Source organism: Diabrotica virgifera, chromosome 7 (assembly GCF_917563875.1).
Source record: "Diabrotica virgifera virgifera chromosome 7, PGI_DIABVI_V3a".
NCBI classification, from domain to species: Eukaryota; Metazoa; Arthropoda; class Insecta; order Coleoptera; family Chrysomelidae; genus Diabrotica; species Diabrotica virgifera.
The window spans coordinates 2921940-2944511 of NC_065449.1; the positions used below are offsets into that span (position 1 = coordinate 2921940).

At 32.8% G+C, this 22572-nt stretch overlaps 1 protein-coding gene across 1 annotated transcript; it reads right to left on the minus strand.

Moving 5' to 3' along the window:
- Nucleotides 1-1072: 1072 nt before the first annotated feature.
- Nucleotides 1073-1522, minus strand: LOC114335719 (baculoviral IAP repeat-containing protein 3-like). Its single transcript, XM_028286003.2, has one exon. It carries the CDS (start codon nt 1520-1522, stop codon nt 1073-1075), a length of 450 nt encoding a protein of 149 aa, XP_028141804.2.
- Nucleotides 1523-22572: the final 21050 nt, after the last annotated feature.

A 22572-nucleotide genomic window follows, 5' to 3' on the forward strand; every position in this document is an offset into this window, starting at 1 on the left:
CGTAACAAGTACCAGTGAAATTGAAGACATGAGATTGATACACACACCTCCAGTCCCTGCTGGAAATACAACACCAGGTGATTCATCAGGGGTGACAAGTACAACATCACCACCAACAACAGAACATTAATCCATCTAAAACAAGTTTTTTTTTTATTTAATAAAACTAATATTTAGTATAACAAGACTTTTATTTCGTTTAATAAGGTTATTAACAATAAAATAGTTTATTTATTATTGCGATCATCATAATTTTTAGTGGTTTGACTTCTTTTTTGTGTACTGTTCAATGATTCATTTAAATCCATTTTTTGTTTTTTAACATCAATACCACTACCTTCATCAATAATTTTTCTTTTTTCTTTGGGGAATACCAATCGTCTTTTAGAATTATGGTTACCGGTAGAGAAGTCATCTGAAGTATCCATACTCTCTTCAAATATTTCGTTTCTTTTATGGTTTAAAAGTTTTCGTTGAATAGATTTTTTATTTTGCTGGATGGATTGTTTACGTTTTCTGGGTTTAGTATTTACTGCTTCCTGTAATATTAAACTACAATGATTTATTTTTTCAGTCAGATTGTCCAATATTTTCTTAATTTTTATTAACTCGCTGGTACACCCTTTCATTGCAACTTCGTAATTCACACTGTCTAAACCCATTCCTAATTTTACTTTTGCCTTCATTGCACCAGCTACACCAAGTGATGCCAACTTTTCAGAAAATGCTGTATTTTTCGATCGAAACTGTACAAGAGCTTTTTCAGCCAGAATCCTATCAGCCTCGTGTCGTTTGGATAGATCATTATTTTGAGAATATACAATATCATGTTCCCGACATGCTTCATCTAATCCATTTATTCCTCTATCTCCTCTTGCTAATCGTTTATGTAACTTGGTTCCGGGTCCACAAAATCTGTATCCTCCAGGGATGTGCATTTCAAATGGTAATTTATTTATAGCAGCGTTTAACATGTTGGAAGCGGATGTGGAAACGGTTTAGAAATTAATAAAATATTTTGTCAAAATATAAGTCCTTATATACACTTTTTCTCTCCATCCACCAACTGACTTCACATATCAACAAATATACTGCTTGGTACATTTTTAGCACCCGATTTTGATTTAAAATATTCTTTATGACAACTCATACAATTCGTGTTATTTATTTCAGTCTCTCCTCCACACTTTGGACATTTATATTTCACAGGTACAGGCATATTTATTTTTTTCTCACTTAAAGTTTCTTTGTTATTGTTGATTTTACTAAAAATGGGATACACTCTTTTTAGAAAAGTACACTCAGGACTGAATTTTTTATGATCTTCTATTATATTGTCATTTGATTCCCATTTGTATATTTCTACACCACATTTGAAACACTTAACTATATCTTCTACTTGAAGAAAGTAAAATCCACAAGCAGCTAACTCTATTTCTGATTTCTTCCCTTTCCAATTGTTAAAAGTTGAAAGTCTTGAATAAAAATCTTCCACGTTTAGCGTGAACACCTCGAGACACATCTTAATACTGACTGATGACATTTCTATTTGTGCATTTAGTTATATATGAATTAAAAAAAAAATTAAACATCACATTGCAACTGAAAAAAAATTATGTGTAGTTATTTTTTTTCCTATTCCTACAAGACTCAACAGTAAAGATTAGGCTGGGCTAGGCTAGGCTAGACAGATTTTTTTATAAGACTAAGCATGGCATACGTCAACATTAAAACAAAAAACAGAAAGAAAAATCCAAGTCTACATATAAAATTTATTTTTATCACCCTGTACAAATTTAATAAGAAGAAGAGGAGATTAAGCGATAAGCGATGAGTTTTACACTCTACATACAGGGTGGTCACTTTGAGGAAAAGAATAAGAGATCTACAAATAAACGACCACTTCTTACAATCCTCTGGTCATTGCCTATCACTTCTTTTACTTCTTCAGCAGCTACCTTTTAGCTATTGTCGATCACCTCTTAAAGGTACATACAATACATTTTACAGGTAACAAATAAACAGGTGTCAACTCTTCTTCGGAAAAGAAGAAGAGATCTAGAGATAAGCGATGAGTTCTTACAACCCTCTGGTTATTGTCAATCACTTCTTCGAGAAAGAAGAAGAGATCTAGAGATAAGCGATGAGTTCTTACAACCTTCTGGTTATTGTCAATCACTTCTTCGGGAAAGAAGAAGAGATCTAGAGATTAGCGATCAGTTCTTACAACCCTCTGGTCATTGCTGATCACTTCTTGTACTTCTTGTACACCCCCAAGGTCAAAGGAGGCTCTTCTGTCCATCAGCTTCGAAGACCCTGATGGACAGGTTACCAAACTGATCCAGGAACCCGCTTGCTTATCTACTGTCGTATAAGATCAATCAGCTCTGCTTGACTATTTGCAAGAAGGGCTGTGTCATCTGCGAAACGTAGGTTGTTTATTTTATGACCATTTATTGAGATGCCTTTTTCCCATCCTTTAAGTGCTCTTCTCATAATATGCTCTCCATATATATTGAATAATTGTGGCGATAGTATACATCCCTGTCTGACACCCCGTTCTGGATGAAATTCGTTTGAAAGTTTGTCAAGTACTTTAACTGATCCAGTAGTGTGTTCGTATAGTTCAGTTATAAGCGAAATAAGGTGTTGGGGTACGTCCACTTCTTTTAGTATTTGCCATAAGTGTCTCCACTTGACACTGTCGAGCGCCTTACGATAATCTATAAAGCATATATGTACAGTGGATTATTGAATTCCCTAGATTTTTCGATTGTCTGTCTTATACTTAACAGGTGTTCTCTAGTACCCCTACCTTTGGCAAATCCAGTTTGCTCTTGTGGAATTTCTCTTTGAAGGAATGTTTTTTTTTCTCTCGTTGATTATATGTAGCATTATTTTACTGGCATGTGATATAAGAGAAATAGTTCTATAATTGCTGCATTTATGGAAGCTGCCTTTTTTATGAATTGTGGTTATTGTAAATTTTGTCCAGTCTTCAGGCCATTGTTTTGAATGCCATATTTGGTTACAGAGTAGATGAAGTAATTTTAGGCCAGTTTCTTCTGTGGCTTTAAGCATTTCTGCTGTTATCGTATCTGGACCTGGTGCTTTATTATATTTAAGCTTACTGATCGCGAGTCTTACTTCATTTTCAAGTATATCAGGTCCTTCTTCCACCTCGTCAGAGATTTGGTTAACAGGTTCTTGGCGTTGATCATCTTTATATAAGGCCCTGCTATATGATCTCCATGTCTCTGCTATATCTTCTCTGTTGGTTCTTAGAGTTCCAGTGTTGCCTTCAATGGCCCAAGTTCTGGCTTTAAAGTCTCTTATTAAGTAGCGTATTTTTTTAAATAGATCTCTCGGCTGATTATTCTGATCATGTCTCTCAATTTCTTTGCATATACCCTGGCAGTACTGGTTTTTATCTGTCTTGCATCTTCGTTTTATTTCTCTATTGAGGTTTCTTAAACTAGCTTTTTCCCTTTTACTTTGCACGCCACTTTAACAAAGATTTCTTCTATTCTCAATGATTTGAAAGGTTTCGTCTGTTATCTAGTGTTTCCGTTTCACAGGATTATTTATCTTTGGAGGATCAATTGGTGTTGTTACACAATGTTTAAAAGTCTCCCATATTTCTTGTGATATTCCGTTACGAATAGAGGGCATTATTTTATGTACTCACTGAAGAAGATCGTCCTTCTTTCTGAGTTCTATCCTATTTGTGTATTTTCGTTTGTTGGGCGCTTTAAGTTTAAGCTTTACTTTAGCTGCAAGTAGAGTATGATCGGATCCGCATATCGCCCCTGGATATGATCTTACTCTCTGAATTGACGATCTCCAGCGAATATTGGTAAGGATGTAATCTATTTGATTTCTAGACCTATCTCCAGGACTTTTCCAAGTATAAAGTCGACGTACGTGGTGTTTAAATCGAGTATTTATGATAGAATAATTGTTTGTGATAGCAAACTCGATTAAACGGTCACCTCTTTCGTTTCTCTGGCCTATACCGAACTTCCCCAGTACATTCTTTATGTCGTCATTCTGTGTAGTGTTGCCAACTTTTGCATTGAAGTCGCCACATATTAAAGTAAGCTCTTTATTTGGTATGTTGGCGATTGTCATTTTTAGTTTTTCGTAGAACTCCTCGATCTTTATGTCATCTGATGTGCTGGTTGGCGCATAAACTTGTATGTTATTAAGTTTATGTGGTTTGCCTTCCAGTTTAAGGAGAACTATTCTATCGCTCACAGCTTTAAATTCGACGACAGACTTTTGTAATCTTGGTGAGATCAGAATGGCAACACCTGTATAGTTCTGGGTCTCAGCACCAGACAAGTAAATATAATTGCCATTATGTGTTCTGAAATGGCCCTCTCCTAACCAATGAGTTTCAGCTAGTCCAGAGATTTCTATATTGTATCTTGCTCGCTCGTTTTCAATAATTGCTAGCTTACCTGTGATCGTCTTTAGCCCTTGTACCTTCCATGTACCGACCTTCAATATCTGTCTGAGTTTCAGTTTTTCTTTTTGCAGACCAGTAGCTGAATTTCCACACGATGCCTGGTCATTAACATTTGCGTGGCCGGTGGCCAATTCTGCACTACTTGACTCGGACTCAAGGTAGCACCGGTCGTCAACCGGGCTGCGTGACAACATCCGAGGCATTTCATTCGACGACATCACGCATAACTTTCTTGGAAATGATTATGCAATGGTTTCTTCTGCCCTATTGCATCGCAGTATCACAACCTTTCTGCTGGTACAGCTCCGCTTGTGAAAATCCAATGATAAGCCGGTTCAGGATAATTTCCTATACGCCTCAACTTGGTACTGACGGTCGCTGCTGCCCTCCGTCAGGAACGTTTATCGACCTTCCGGTCAAAGTTTGAGGAATTTAGGAGTGTGTTAATGGGGAGAGGCGCAAGTTACGCCGTTTGTGTGTAGGGTGCGCGACATGTATATGACACACACACCCCCCGCGCAAAATCGACCCTATCCACTCAAACACGGTCAAAAGGACTCATCCAACACTCGGATTGTGGTTGAGATAGGTTTTAGGTAAATAGGTAGGTAAAGGACGAGATGGAATTTTAAGTAAGGACAACGGTCAGTTGCTCCTGCAGTCGCTTCTTACCACAAGGAGGAGATCCTGTGGGTGTATTCTACTTAGTGGCCCGCATCCCACACGGGTTTTTTTTACTTATGTCAATACTTTTCGAGTTATAACATCCGTTTTTTACTTAAGTCAATACTTTTAGAGTTATTTGCCATTGAAAATGATGATTTTTCGACAAAAAAACTACGTTTTCAGACGGTTTTTCGCAAATAACTCAAAAAGTAAATATTTATTCGAAAAAAATATCCTTAGCAAAAGTGTAGCTTATAAAATACCCCAAAAAATGGTGTATCAGCAAAGTCTCTCAATCAAATAAAAACAAAGTTGTAGCTCATCAAAAATACGTTCTTATTCGTCCAATTCTAAATCGAATATTTCAAGGTGGAATCACCGAAAATTAAGCATTTTCGGGAAAAATCCATTTAAACTTTTTTAAAGTGTTTATAAGAAGCTTTGTTTTAATTTTTAAACAAAAGTTTTAGCATTAAAAATAAGCTACACTCAAAATAAAGTTGGCCCTCTTTTTTTTGTAAAACATCATGAAAATCTCGCCGTGTTTAGCTCCCCAAATGAAATTAATCGCTACCGCTTTACAAACAAACTACTTACCTATCTATTTTTTATATGATCTGTCAGTCTTATCGGTTTAAAGTGTTTATTTTTGAAACGGTTATAATTGAGAAAGCTTGAATGGGTCACTAATCACGAGTGTATGCAAATTTTGAACAGCTATATCTTAACCAATTTTTGTCTTACCGAGAAACAAAATGAAGCTAGCATATTTATAATAGCAAAACCTACATTTTTTCACTCTTTAAGATTTTTCTTATCACTAATACTTTTTAAGTTATTTTGAAAAAATTAAATTTTTCAAAAATTTTTAGAATTTTTTTTTTAATATAAAACCAATTGTTTTCCAAAATAAGCACTTCAAATCAATCAAACTTACAGATCATATTATAAACAATACACATACACAAACAAAATAAAACTAGCATATTTATAATGGCAAAACCTACATTTTTTACTCTTTAAGATTTTTCTTATCACTAATACTTTTTAAGTTATTTTGAAAAAACGAAATTTTTCAAAAATTTTTGAAATTTTTTTTTAACATAAAACCAAATTTTTTTAAAAATAAGGCCTTTAAACCAATCAATCCTACAGATCATATAAACAATACACATACAGTTAAAATAAATGGTAAAGCCAAACGATTAATTTCATTTAGGGTGCTAAATAGAGGGAGGTTTTCACGATTTTTTTTTACCAAAAAAAAGAGGCCAACTTTTTTTTCAGTGTAACTCGTTTATTTTTGATGCTGTAAACTCTTGTAAAAATTAAATAATAAGCCTTTTTCGATACTTTTAAAATATTAATAAGGTTTTCCCGAAAAACGCTTCTTTCTTCGGTGATTTCGCGTTGAATTATTCGATTTGGAATTAGACGAATAAGAACGTATTTTTCATGAGCTACAACTTTGCTTCTACTTAATTTGTAGACTTTACTGGTACACCATTTTTTTAGTTTTTTTATAGGCTACACTTTTGCTAAAAATATTATTTTCGATAAAACATTTACTTTTTGAGTTATTTGGGAAAAACTGTCTGAAAACGTAGTTTTTTTGTCGAAAAATCAACATTTTAAATCGCGAATAACTCGAAAAGTATTGACTTATGTAAAAAACTTTATAGAACAAAAGGTGCTTAAAATAAGTCAATTTATCCATTTCCGGCCTTATTTTAAACACGCGTGTCTCACCCCCCGAGAAGGGGTTAATGTCACCCCCCAAGTAAAAGAAACCAACGGCACAAATCAACGGTTTAAAGTGGAGGGTAAGTAGAACCTAAATCCAAATTTTCATGCAACTCGGAGTTGCCCCTGGAAATTACACTCCAAAACGGTCATTTATTGGGCTAATAGCCAAAACATAGGACTTTGAGTGGTTAGAAGGATTTGAATTATATTACAATACCAAAAAAGTTACATGCAATATCATAGTCAAAAATATAGGCGTCTACTGTAAATACAATTAACTCGCAAAATATCGACCTCACGACAAAAATTGTTAAAAAGAAATTGTAATAAAAATACGATTTAGTTTTTCACACACAATTTCAGTTCCTACCATTTTTGTCGCAAAGTTAAAAATGGTGGAGATATTGAGCAAAAACGGTTCTTCTTTTCCAAAAAATCAAGATGGCGGCTAACGTAACGGAGGAATTCATTCGCGATTTTAAATTTAAGCTACTATTGACCCCTTTAAAGATTAGAAAAATACAATTTTGGGCAGCTCGGCATGCAAGGCCAAATGCTATCCCGACTGGACTAATAAATTTTTGGAGTCTGATATTATTCCATGTAACTTTTTTAGCATTGTAATATAATTAAAATCCTTCGAACTACTTAAAGGACTATGTTTTGGCTATCTGTGGGCAAATTTTCAGCCTAATCGATTATGACGTATTTTGGGAATGGAGGAAAATGTAAAAACGGTATTTTAACGTTTTCTGCATTAAAATTTTATCAAAAACTTGTTTTAAATCAAAATAACTTGTTATAATGCCATATAATGACATGTTTGAGACCGTTCTATTAAAATACATATTATTTTTTTCATTGAAACTTTACGATAGAAAATGCAAAGGATACCCCCAGTTAAGATAGGCAAAATGCCCTCACTACCAGAATTAAATTTTTTTTCATTTTTTTAAGTTGTATGCAATTAAAAAATGAGATTACGCTGATTTTTAGCTCGCCATCCCCCTTACCTCTCCCCAACAGATTTAATTTTTAGATTTAATTTTTTTTAGTTGGGCTGAAATTAATTTAAAAATTTCAAAAAATTCACACGTATAGCTGAGGCTTTCACAAAACATGTCCATTTTGTATGAACTCGTCGGTCTAATGTACATAACCTCAATTTTTTATTATTTTTTTGCATTTTTTGCATTTTGTGTATTTTATTAAAAATTATCTATCTGATTTTTTCAGATTTTTCCGTCAACTGGGCCATCTTGAAAAATCCGGAGAACAGTTTTTTAGGGGGTTTTTGGGGACTTTCTCCATTTTATAGACTTCAAAATAGATCAACTCAAGGTTTTGTTGATAGATCATGTATAATTTGAAATAAGTGAGTATTTTATGATATTTAAAAATTGGGCGAATCACTTTTAAACCCCCCAAAAACTATGTTTTTTTAAAGTTTTGTAAGAGTTTTTGCAGGTCTAATCATATTTCTTGAGGTCTATACAGCCTGAATATTTTTTTTTATTTTTTTACGTTCTGTGTGATTAAAAAATTAAGACTCGCCGCAATTTTAGCCCACCACCGCCTTCCCCTTTCCCCACATCCAAAAATGTCAATTTTTCGATTTTATTTTTTTTTATGTTGGTTTGCAATTAAATTATAAATTACAAAAAATTCACACGCACAGCTGAGGCTTTTACAGAACATCTATTTTTATGGACCCGAAGGTCGAGTGTACATAACCTCAATTTTTTTTGTTTTTTAATAGGTACGTGGTACGTATAATTTATTTTGGCGATGGCTGCATGTCTAATTTTTTTGCGTTTTGTGAATTTTATCAAAAACTATATTTCTAACTTTTTTCAGATTTATTCGTAAGGTGCGCCATCTTCAAAAATCCGGAAAACTGTTTTTTTCGGTAGTTTTTTGGGATTTTCTCCATGTTCTCTACTTCAAAATAGACTAACTCAAGGTTTTTTATAGGTTACGTACATATAATTTGAAATAACTGAGTTTTTAGGGATATTCAAAAATTGTGTAAAACACCTCTAAACCCCCCAAAAACTATGTTTTTTCAAATTCTTAAAAGTTTCTAATTCTTTCGTACCCCATGAAGTTAAATTACAAAGCCATTAAAATATAACTAGAGGTAATTCATACCTACCATCTCAATTAAATGTAAATCATCGGCAAAGCCATCTATAGTGTCATCCCCAAAAATCTACCTGGGTCTTAAAATGCAGGTACTTGTTGCGTTATAATTACCTAAAGAGTCTATCTTTTAAAATTTTGTAGTAGATCATTCCTATAGCTATAGTGAGTTTATTGCCCTACCTCTTTATGTGGCTTAATGAGTTGGATTGTAAATACAGATAAGAAAGGGTGTGATAGACCAGAGAAATTAGCAAATAAATGGCCTCTTTTCTGACATCCGTTGATAGAGGTATCTAAGAACTGCTGAGGGTCAATTTGGTTACAACAGTATCCAATATAAAAATTATACAAAAAATCAAACGCACTTTTTAACTTATAAACAATATATAAACAATTAAAGATCGCTATTTGATTTTAAATATTAAAGATGGAGACCGGTATGCTGTATGGAAAAGTGATACAATTTTACTGAAGAAGCATAGAAAATTCTTTAAAATGAGTGTTTGGAAAGTTCTTTTTGTTAATTTGTTGCTTAGTTATTGGGGAAATAGCTTCAAAAGTCGATTTTTTGAAAATTATTAATAACTTTTCTAAAAATACACTAAAAGGTTTATTTTCGCGTAATTAAAGGAACAATATTAGAAGTATTCAGCAGTTAAAATTTCAAGAACTTTTACATAATAGTTATTGCAAAATTTAAATTGTTTATCCCAAAAAGCTTCTATCTACAGCGTTATTATGCATAAACTATTAGGTCAAGATAAATTCTAAAGACATCAAATCAAAAATAAAGGCTCAATTTATCAAATTAGATCAAGTCTTAATTAAAAAGTTTATAATAAATATTACAAAACAATTTTGAAAAGGTAGTGTCATTTTAAGCTTATAAACAATTAAAATAACTCAACCGCATTAACATGTAGGAATTAACTAATTTTGATGGGAAATAAACCACAATTTTACTAAAAAATGACAACGACAACCGATTTGAGCGTCGAAACGTTAATAATATAATTTTTTTAGTAAACTTGTGGCTTATTTCCCATCAAAACTAGTTAATTACAAAAATGCCACTAGAAAATAGCTTCAGAACAACAACATGTAGGAAGTTAATTTTTTTTTATTCGACATATTGGTATTCTTATACAAACTGAAACAAAAATTTAATGCCCTACCTATAACCCTTAGAATCCGAATTAGCCACTTTTTTCAAAAATTCACCGGGGCTTTGTTTATAAATATTAGAAAATTTGAAAAGCAACATTTAAACGACTGAAAGAGCATGTTTATAAAAAAAATTTAAAACGATTCTTGTAAAAATGAGCCGTCCATGATGCGCCAAAAGTGAAGAGTTTAAAAGTAAAGCGATTCTTACACTCTTGATTTTATTATCAAAAACTTAATTCACAACTACACATCTATAAAAGGCGCAGTACCTCCGGTTATTACCAACGAAAATTGATGTTCTTTTTGAAGTCAATACTTCTAATCGCTTGGTATGGAAATTTGACGACAAATACTAAATTCGTATTTGACGTCATTCAAAAGTCGTGACGCGAGTGGTAAGCTTGCGGTATACCGTACATATATAACACTTATTTTAACTCTCATAGTAAACCTGATCCTGAATTTTCTACTGTTTGAATGGTTTCAGGGTGAGTTCAACTATAAATCGCGAATTTTAATAATTAATTGGGATTACGTCGTTTCAACCCTAGAGGGGTAATGTATTAATTTTTTCTTAAAAATAATGTGCGACACATGCTTTTATGGTAAAACTAAATATAGATTCCAAATTTTTTACGATCGGCTGTCTTCGGGATGGTTTCAACCCTATAGGGGTGATTTGTAAATTATTTTCAAAAATTATAGTAGATACGACACATGTTTTTATAATAAATCACCCTGAAACCAGTCAAACAGTAGAAAATTCAGGATCATACTATGAAAGTTCGAATAAGTGTACATTACAGTGTAATATAAATATGTACATTAAGGTATACCGCACGCTTACCACTCTCGTCACGATTTTTTTATAACGCCAAATACAAATTTAGTATTTGGCGACAAATTTCCATACCAAGCGATAAGAAGTATTCACTTCAAAAAGAACATCAATTTCCGTTGATTAGAATAGGAGGTATTGCGACTTTTATAATTAATGTGCAGTTGTGAATTAAGTTTTTGATAATAAAATCAAGATGGTAAGAATCGCTTTACTTTTAAACCCTCCACTTTTGGCGCATCATGAATGGCTCATTTTTACAAGAATCGTCTTGAATTTTTTTTCTATAAAAATGATCTTTTAGTCGTTTAAATGTTGCATTTTAAATGTTCTAATGTTTATAAAGAAAACTTCGTTTAGAAACAAAATTTATTTCAGTCGAAAACATTGTACGGAATTGCGTCGATTCCCTAAAAATTTATTGACCTCAGCATCTCGCATATTTCGTCTTGTCCGCAAGTGCCCCTAAATTTGACTTGTCCGGAAATGCTCCGTTCGCAAGTATGCCGACACCAAAAAGAAGAACGGTACAACATCACTAATTAAAATATCGGTTTATATTTGCTGTCTACTCTCCCACCGCAGCCAAATTTTTCATTAAGTTTAAAAATAATTATTAAGATTTAGAAAAAAAAATTAACAAAACCCAAAAAAAAAAATAAAATAATACAATATTCCAGTTAACAAAATAAAAACCAACAACACGTCGGCGTCTTTTGTAAAAATAAGTAAGATTTAGGAACAAAATTAACAAAACTCCCAAAAAAATAAAATGTATAATACAACATTCCAGTTACCCGTCGTTTGTCACCATTAATCCCTTTATCCTAAAGATAAATAAGAGTTTGTCGACGAAAATTCCATTCGATCAAATGTTCGTCGACGAATTGTCCATTCGATGAATTTTGCATTCGACCAACTGTTTGTCGACCAAATGTTGTCGACCAATTTTCCGTTGACGAAGTGTTCTCGATCAACTTTCCGACACCGGGTTTTTTCTGCTGATATTATCTGCTGTTGTATTGAAGATGGGTGTTAATCTTTGGAGATCGTCTTCTGTCTCGGCGATTAATGCGGCTTCGTCTGCATAACATAATATTTGGATTTCTTTGTTCCCCATTCCGTAACCATGACTTTTACGTACTGCTTCTATTATTTCGTCCATTATTATATTAAAGAGCAGTGGACTTAACGAGTCACCTTGTCGGACTCCACTTTGTACCGGTATAAACTGTGTTAGTTTTCCATTTATCTTTGCCTGTATTCGATTGTGAAAGTATTATGTTTTCGGTGATTTGTCTGGAATTTGATTATGGTTAATATCAACTTTCTACAGCTTGGTTGGGTAATTTTTCGCTGTATCCTGCTATATTGTATTAATATTTTCTTTAGAATATGCTTTCAGATCGGTGTGGAGGGCTTTCATATTCATATATATGCTGTATAATCTGACGAGTAGATTGCTGCCATAGTTTCGTCTTCGTTTTAGCTAACATCGGTGTAAACTTTGAAACAGCTACAATATTTTCTTAATGTTTTAAGAAATTTTTAATTTGACTTGCTGGCGTTACTGATTTGTTTAGTCGGAATTAGCTGGTGCCAGTAGAAGGAAGGTGGATTTTCGAGTGAGGAAGGGTTTGTATTTTTTAAATAATAGGTATCTGGAAAATGGGTACCAATGTTAGAATTTTAACAAGTATGTTTGTGTGCGGTAATAGAAAGGATAAAGTTTGATTTGAACTTTGGAAACAACTTCTAAAGCGGTCAGCTAAACGTTAACTGAATTATCTTGATTAGATGATACTATAGCGGCATAAGAAATACTTAGATACGGTCTTCTAAACGTGAGTGGGATCTCTCCAGTCTCCCAGTATAGGGTTTGTATTGGACTTGTGTGCCCTTAAGGAAATTCGGAGACCTGTATTTTGAACCACATCTATTCTTTTTAAGTACGTTTTTTAAGAGTTATAAACGATTGAGCCGTATTCAAGTTTGTTACATACTAGGGTCCTGTGGATATCGCCGGTCCGGAATCAGAATGACGTAACTGCAAAAAGCCAAATTTCTGAGGAGAACAAAAAAACGATTTTTAATTATTTTAAATAGGGATTAAATGGCGTATGGCGTTTATTCTTACAATAATAGCTTTTATTTTTATCCCTGTTGATTCGAATTTCAATATCTTAATTTAATCCGACCATTTTCAATCCTTTTCACAATTACGTCATTCTTCATCTAAAATTTTTTAAATATTTAAAATAGTGAGTAAATAAAGAGTAACCGTCCGGAGCATCGGTATGGCGTTTATTCTTACAATGATGGCTTTTAGTTTCATCCCTATTGGTTCGAATTTTATTATCTAATTTTAAAACCCCCATTCTTAACATTATCTACATTCTTAATCTGAAAATTGTTCTGTACAAAAAAACTATTTTTAAACATTTAGTATGCCGTTTATTCTTACAGCGAAGGCTTTTATTTTCATTCCTATTTGTCTGAATTTCATTATCTTAATTTAGTCTCCCCATTTTTAACCGTATTTACAGTTGTGTCATTATTCATTTGAAACAAGTTTTAAAATGGTGCGTATTTCAATAACGACGCAACTACCCTGTAGTTAGCAACATACAGCTAAGAAGTCAAAGAAAAAAGTGATGTTGTGCCGATGTGTGCTTTTGCTCTGGGATTGAGTATCACCCCTTCTCGGGGGTAAAAAAATATGCATCCAAAATAAGTCGGAAATTCGATAAACTGACCAATTCTAAGTAACTTTTGTTCTATACAGTTTTTCCCCAAGCCAATATTTTCGAGTTATTTGCGAGTGAATATGTTCATTTTTTAACAAAATAACCACGTTTTTAGACGGCTTTTTGCAAATAACTAAGAAAGTAAGTATTTTGTCCCAAAAATATTCTCAGCAAAAATATAGCCTGTAAAAAAGGGAAAAAAATGGTGTAAGTATTAGATATTTAGACCTAGTATGAGCAGAGTTATAGCTAATGAAAAATAGGTTCATATTCGTCAAATTCCAAATCGAATATTTTAACGTGAAATAACCGAAAAATTAAGCACTTTTTGGGGAAAACTCATTTCAACTTTTTTAAGTGTTCAAAAAAAGCTTTATTTTTGTTTTATAAGAAAATTCCAGCATCAAAAGAAGACAAGTTACGCTCAAAGTAAAGTTGGTCCCTTTTTTTTTGTAAGAAAAATCGGGAAAATCATCTCCTAATTTAGCATCTCAAATGAAGTTATTCGTTACTATCTCACAAGTTGCTTACTGGTGTATGTATTGTTTATATGATCTGTAAGTTTCATCGGTTTAAAGTTCTTATTTTTGAAAGGACTGCAGTTGAAGGGGCTTGAACGAATCACTTATCACGAGTGCATGCAAATTTAGAAACGCCAAATCTTAACCAATCTTTGTATTACAGAAAAACAAGAAAAAATAAATACAGCATATTCAGAACAGCAAAGCTGACTTTTTTTATTGTTGGAGATTTTTGGTACCTCTAATAATTTGTAAGTTATTTTGAAAAAATATTTTTTTTCAAAATTAAAAATTTTACAAATTTTATTTTAAAACCAATTATTTTCAAAAATAAGGACGTTGAATCGATAAAGCTTATACAGGGTGTCCGAATCTCTCCCGACAAACAAAGACCGGAAATTCTTCAAATAATTTTAAGACAATTTAATCCAATTCACCTAGTCCGAAAATGCTTCCTAAGGGAGGTAAAGCTCTTTGAAGATGGCTTCTTGGTATTAGTTTTTCTTAAATATCTCAAGAAGGATGCTATTTAGAAAAACTAAAACTGGTACGCTTATTTATCTTCTAGAGTTAAATCGATTCCATTAATTGCGAATTTCTAGTAGGTACCAGTCTTAGGTGCCCGTTTTGGGTAGGGCAACGGTTATTTTATCGCATAACTTTTTTGTCTTCAACTTCTAAGCATTTTTGACACTAGATTAATAAATTGTGAGGTATTCTAATGTAAAAAGGTATTCTTGCTTTAAGTCGGTAGGATGCACGTTTTCTAGAAAAATCGATTTGAACATTTTCCGTCTTTTGAATTTGAAAAAAAATTTGAAAAATGTTTTGACAAAAAGACTCTATTTTATCTACTACGAGCAAGAGCAATTTTTACTACTAGAGTACCACATAATTTAATCATCAAATTACAAAAATGCTTAAAAATTAAAGACAAAAAGGTTATGCGATAAAATAACCGTTCACCTACCCCAAACGGACGCACAAGACTGTGCGTGTACAGAATTTTGCAATTGAAGAAATCTATTTATCTCTATAAGATAAAAAAAACGTACCAGTTTTCGTTTTTCTCAATATTTCTTTTTATTTTTTTTTTTTCAAAATCAACAAACTAAAAATTTTCAAATCGATTTTTCTAGAAAACGGTGTATCCTACCGACTTAAAGCAAGAGTACCTTTTAGTACTAGAACACCTCACAATTTAATACTTCAGTATCAAAAATGCTTAAAAGTTAAAAACAAAAAAGTTATGCGATAAAATAACCGTTGTTCTACCCAAAACGGGCGCCTATGACCGGTACTGGAAATTCGTAATTAATGGAATCGATTTTTCTCTCGAAGATAAATAAGCATACCAGTTTTAGTTTTTCTAAATAGAAGCGGTCTGGAGATATTTAATACAAACTAATTCCAAGACGTCATCTTCAAAGAGCTTTTTGTGTAAAAATATCAGCTTGACAAATAACAAAATGGATTTAGTCTACCGTGAATGTTAACAAAATTATTCAAATTATTTATATGCGAAAAATGATTTTATTTTATTCAAATATTTCAAATGACTTTGGTCGAATTTTATTAAAAATAATGAAAATTTTGGTCTTCTTCCTTGATGTGGTACTCGCTAAATCGCCATATCATTATTATTTTTTGAGCAATAGCATTGCAAAAAAAAGCGACGTGGGATAAACCAATTAAATGATATTTAAACAAATTTTTGATTTTCGAAATTTTAGTCTTATTTTGCAATTTCCGAAGCGACAAACAATCGGACCTAAATTCAAAAACTGCCGTTTTAACTTACTTTACTTACTCCAAATCAGTTATTTAATTACTCTTTTTTTAGCTGTAGCGATTGAAACTAAAAAATTGCCATTTTTGACCCTCATTTGTTAATAAGTAAAATTCTCGTCCAAACTGTGACTTACTTACTCCAAATCAGTTATTTAATTACTCTTTTTTTAGCTGTAGCGATTTAAACTAAAAAATTGCCATTTTTGACCCTCATTTGTTAATAAGTAAAATTCTCGTCCAAACTGTGACGGGCGTTTCTGTATTTATAATGTATTAAGGTGTACATACATATAGTACCCAAAAAACCCATTTGCAACCTGGCTGGTCAAGTGTTCCGAACATCTTACATTTTTTACTTATTTCCCTGGAATATTATGGCTGGAACACTTTGACAATATATAAATACTGATAAAATATATAGGAGCATTAAAATTTATTATAGTAGTATCAGATATTATATATGTCGTTTTCAGTATAATTATTCATGTACAGTCAATAATTGAAGGCTGTGACTGGACATGCCAATAATAAACTTAAAAAAGGAAACAACACTACGCCAAAGCTATACCTATTGATTGCGTGCAAGTAAAAACAAAAATAAATATATACTAATTTGGTTAATAAATCACCAGAACATATTTTTATATGTGTAGTATAGTAGGCAATTGTCGCATCAAAATACAAATTAACCATATTTTTTCTACCTGTATGTTGTTAATGAGTGAAAAAGTGACTAATGTTTTTCTTTTATAAAAAATAAACACCAGCTATAATATTTTTAGTGACAATGTAAATAATTTTTTACACTACACTTATACACTAATACCAATAGATACAATTCCATACCTCAGTTTCATAAAATATAGGGTGGAAAGCACTTATGGAATAAAATTATTTCTATCCTTGCTTAAAAAAATTATAAAAAACGCTGAGACCCCGATTTTTAGGTATATATAAATCGATTTTTATATATAAATATGCGCTTTTAGATATAAATTTAAATGCACGGGATGATTCACTCCAGCCTAGCATAGTCCATAAGCAATATTTTAAATGGAATACCCTGTATATTTTAAAATTTTTAAAAGCTGCTTCAACCTGATTTCAACGAACTTCATCAGTTAGGTCGTAGTTGTAATAATACAGGGTAATATATTGAAATTAGAATGTATGGATACCACTTCTGGAAAGCAATAATTGTTTGTGTCCTTATTTCAGAAAATTATAAAAACGGCTGGGCCTGGTCAACTTTTAAATTCAAATACGCACTGTTTAAACGTAAATTTAAATTTAAAAACATCCTATATATTTTTATTAGTACAAAGTGAAATTATAAAATTATCTATAATTTTCGTCAAACACAAAATTTTTAAATTAATAATAATTTATCATACTCTAAACATTAAATAATGATTATTTTTAATATTAGCTATAGTACGAAAAATGGAAGAATACCCATGAACGAATATATAAAACACGCTGTATTTTCCTGTCACCGTGTCACACAAAAAATTGGCAAGCGCAAGTACATGTAATAATTATTATTACATGTACTTGCGCTGGGCAATTTTCTTTGTCACACGGTGACAGGAAAATACAGCGTGTTTTATATGTTCGTTCATGGGTATTCTTTCATTTTTCCGACTGTACATAAAGATATAGTGTTTAGAACTATATATTAATATATTCAGTTTTGCATTTATTGTCTTGACTTCTTCTTCTCCTTTTTCTTCTTCTTCTTCTTCTTTTTCCTTCGTGTGTGTAGGCTGTAAAGCCTGTTTCTTCTTCAATATTAGCCTCCTAAATTGTTTAGATTATCGCACCATCTTTTTCTTGGTATGCTAATACTTATTCGTCCATTTGGTGACTTACCTCGTGATATTGGTACTATCCTATCTTCTGTCATTCTACTCATATATTTGTTCCACTCCTGTTTCAGTTTTGTCACCCATCCATTTATGTCTTTTACATTGCATGATCTTACGTGTTCGCTTCTCTTCATATCCAACAGACTTTTACCTGATATTCGTCGAAGTATTTTCATCTCTGTTGTTTCTAGTAGTCCGTTCGTTTTAAATGTGTTAGGTATTGTCTCCGCCGTGTATGTTAATATAGGTCTAATTGCTGCTTTATAGATTCTTGCTTTTGTGCCTTGTCTTAGGTGTTTGTTCTTCCAGATTGTGTCATTAAAAGATCCCGCCGCTTTACTTGCTTTTAAGCTTTGTTGTCGTACTTTCTCTTCAACATCTCCGTGACTAGTTATAGTATGATCCAATTGATCTAAAAGATGACATAACCCAGACATCCAAAGTGGAAGTTATCCTCCAACACCAAATTGTTCTATATAGTCCACATAATGTTCAGAAAAAAAGTCACACCATTTTGAGCGTCGGGTTTGGGAAAGGGGGGAGAGGGGGAGAAATCGGTAAATTCGTAGTTTTTTAAGTTTTCCGCCAATATTTCTAAAACTATGCGGTTTAGCATGAAAAACCTTCTATACAAAAATGTTCTACATTAAAATTGAAATAAAAAAGTCCCTATGCATAATCCTTCTAAAAGAAACGGTTCCAAAGTGACGGAGGTAATATAGTATAATTGGTTCAAAAAAGGCCTAATCCAGACATCCAAAGTAAAAATTTTCCTCCAACACCAAATTAATTGTTCTATATGGTCCCAATATTGTTTAGTAAAAAGTTGCACCATTTTAAGAGTCCGGTTAGGTGGGGAGATGGGGGAGAAATCAGTAAATTAGTAGTTGTTGTACGCTTTTCGTCAATATTAATAAAACTACGCTTTAGCGTAAACAATGTTCTATACAGAAATGTTCTACATAAAATTTAAAACAAAAAAGGTCCTATACATAATTGTTATAAAATCAACGGCCCCAGTGTTACGGAGGGTGGTGAAAAGTGGAGGTTTTCTATACTTTTTATATTTTTTGGGCAATTGATGATGATTTTGAGTGGTGAGGTTGACGTTTCTTCAAGGACTTATCACTAACATACCATTGGCCACTGAAATAGCAAATATTATTTGCAAAACACAATCCTGTTAAAGAAAATTTCTTTCATCAGTAATAATATTATAAATTGCCCAAAAAAATATAAAAAGTATCGAGAACCTCCACATTTGACCCTCCGTAACTCTGGAACCATTGATTTTATAACCATTATGTATAGGACTTTTTTGTTTTAACCCTTTCGATGAGGCTCTCCCTCCGGCGATACTCATGCCCCAGTGCGGCTATTTCTGACGTCAAAACGGTCGGCCGCTTTCGCGCTAAATAATGCGACTAAATGATTCTTTATAACGTTGTTTTATATAAACAAAATAATTGGGTAATTATTTATAATTTTTTTTATTTTTTTTTTGAAACAAAATAAATTTTACAAAAAAATCCAAAAACGCTATTGTTTAGAAAAACTTAGGATAGAAAGATAGATAAAACAAATTAAAAAATTATTGCACATATTTTTGCATTCAAATTCAATGTAAACAAATGTTAACAAAACAAATAAAAACAAAAAAATTATCCATAACAAAAAAACAACAAAATTATCCATAACAAAAGAAAAACAAAATTATCCAAAACAAAAAATAAAACCAAATAGTCATTTGTTATGTAGAACTTACTTTCTAAAAATGTTTGATGGTGTGAAATCTTTCAAAACAATTCACAACACATAAAGGCACATTGCACTCACGGCACATAAAACTTGTTTCTTTTCTTTTTTTGTTTTTGGCACACACAACACATTTTCTTAGTCCAACTTTCCTACTTGTTGTGGGAGGTACATGCGACGGAAAATGCCTACAAGTAAGCCGCAATGGATTGTCGTCGACTGATCTTCGACCTGCTGACGTGCGCATTTTCCCCTTGTGATTTTCTTCCACTATCTGTTGGATGAGTGTCAGTTGAAATTCTGCCAACGAAGTTTTAGTTTTTGCTACTATATTATTCAAAACGTTTGCATTGAGCAGAACCATATCCATAAGGTGAAGGAAAACTTTTTTGTACCATTTCGCAGTTTTTCGGACGCACTCTACTGAACTCAGTAGCATGTCCGTCTTGTCTACTGCACCCATAAACTTATTGTATGCAACAATACACTGGGGTTTTACAATAATTGTCCTCCCAGTGAGGCGATCTTTTTTACCAGTTTCCATACCGGTGTTGTTATGTAAGCTCGTAAGCATGTATACTTCTCGTTTATCACAATATTTTAGCGACAACAATTTGTCATCACTTCGGAAACTCCATTCTCCTCTCTGAAGCTTTTCTGCCATTTGCGGCATATATTTTCTATTTTTCCGCACAGTTCCACACGCATTTGTATCTCTATTATACAGCCATACAAACAGACTGGGGCTTGTATACCAATTGTCACAATACAAAGTATGACCTTTATCCAAATAGCGTGCCAAAAGCGTTAGCACCACATCGCCAGATTTACCCAAATTACAATTATTCGTTTGTAAGTCAGTTGTTGCTCCAGTATAGACAACAAAATCGAGAATGTACCCAGTCACTGCGTCGCATAAAACAAAAAACTTTACACCAAATCGATGTCTCTTCGAGGGTATGTACTGTTTGAAAAAGAGTCGGCCTTTGAAAAGCAAAAGGCTTTCATCTATGCACAATTCTTTATGCGGCTTGACAGCGTTTCGGAAAGCATCACGTACGTGGTCTATTACTGCTCTAATCTTGACCAAACTGTCGCCGTTTTTTGGCAGATTGTTGTCCGAGAAATGCAACATTCGCAAAATCAGAAAAAACCTGTCACGCGACATAAGCTCAGAAAATGCTGGAGTAGATAATAGTGTGTTTGTTGACCAGTATTCACTGAGGCGCAATTTTTTTACACGAGGCATCAGATATGTAATCCCAAAAAATAACCACATCTCATTGAAATCTGTATCTTTCCATTTCTTCAAACGTGACTTAGCGGATACTTCCACATGTTCACAAACGTAAATATAAAATTTGTTTGTTTCCGTAACTATATGATTTACTATATTGTCCGTAAAAAATACTTTACAAAAATCCAAAGGTTTATTTTCAGCAGTCAGCCCATCAATTGTGCAACCAACCTCTGACGAGTCAAATGCAAATGTTTTTGGTAGAAGGTCTTTTTTTTTCCAGAGAAAATCGTAGGTATTATTCGATGTTTGGTCTTCGGGCTCTTGAGCAACGTCCATTTCTTCATCGGAATCTAAAGCATTTTGCGTATTTTCTATGTATTCGTCTTCACTGTCGCTTCGAGTAAGAATTTCAAGTAACTCTTTTTCAGTATAAAACTGCCCCTTCTTAGGTCTTGGTAACGCTTTTGAAGGCCCCGGTTGCTGCTCGTCCATTATTTATAAAAACTAATAGGACGATACTGATGTAAAAATGATGCAATACTAAAGTAAAACTGATAGAAATCGCAATGTTTTCGTGTTGGGACAAGCATCGGCAATGAGTGAATAACAACATCTAAACGCAGACGTAAAGAGACCGCCCACTACTCAGCAAGCGCTAGCCCCGCCTTGAATTACCCACAAATGAACACGTGCGCAGGAAACTGCAATTGTCGGCCACAGCACTTCACGGCAAATCAAAATAACTAAATGACGTCCATAGCACTGTAGGCACGGCAAATCAAAGGCGTCAAATGACGTCCGCAGCATTCAAAGGGTTAAATTTTATGTAGAACATTTTTGTATAGAACATTGTTTACGCTAAAGGATAGTTTCAGAAATATTGACGAAAAACTTAAAAAAACTACTAATTTCCCGACTTATCCCACATCTCCCCCCCAAACCGGACGCTCAAAATGGTGTAACTTTTTACTGAACAAAATGTGGACCATATAGAAAAATTTGGTTTTGGGAGGAAAACTTTTACTTTGGATATTTGGGTTAGGCCTTTTTTGCACCAATTATACACTGTACTACCTCCGTAACCTTGGAACCGTTCATTTTAGAAGGATTATGCATAGGGACATTTTTATTTAAAATTTAATGTAGAACATTTTTGTAGAATAGAGTAGAATAGAAATATGCTTTATTGCCACTGAAAATTTTTACAATTTTATGGACAAAGCTTACATACAGTCAAAAGAAAAACATAATATAAATAACAAATAACAACTACAATTTACTAAAATTAGATAAATCGTCAATAATGTACAGTATAAGATATAAAAGCCAAGACAAAAACAATTTATTGCAAAATATATATAAATTTCAAATTGAACATACAACAAATAAAATAAAATAGGTACAACATAAGCAACTGGCAAGTTTATGCTACTGCGCATGGAACCCAATTTTCTTAGTTATTCATTAAGAAATTCTTCTATTGAATAATATGGTCTTTTGGATAGATAGGCTTTTGTCATTTTTCGGAACTTAGGGAAAGATGTTGCAGATTTAAGTTGTAACGGAAGATGATTGTACAGTTTCTTTGCGGAATATAATATAGATTTCTTTACTAAC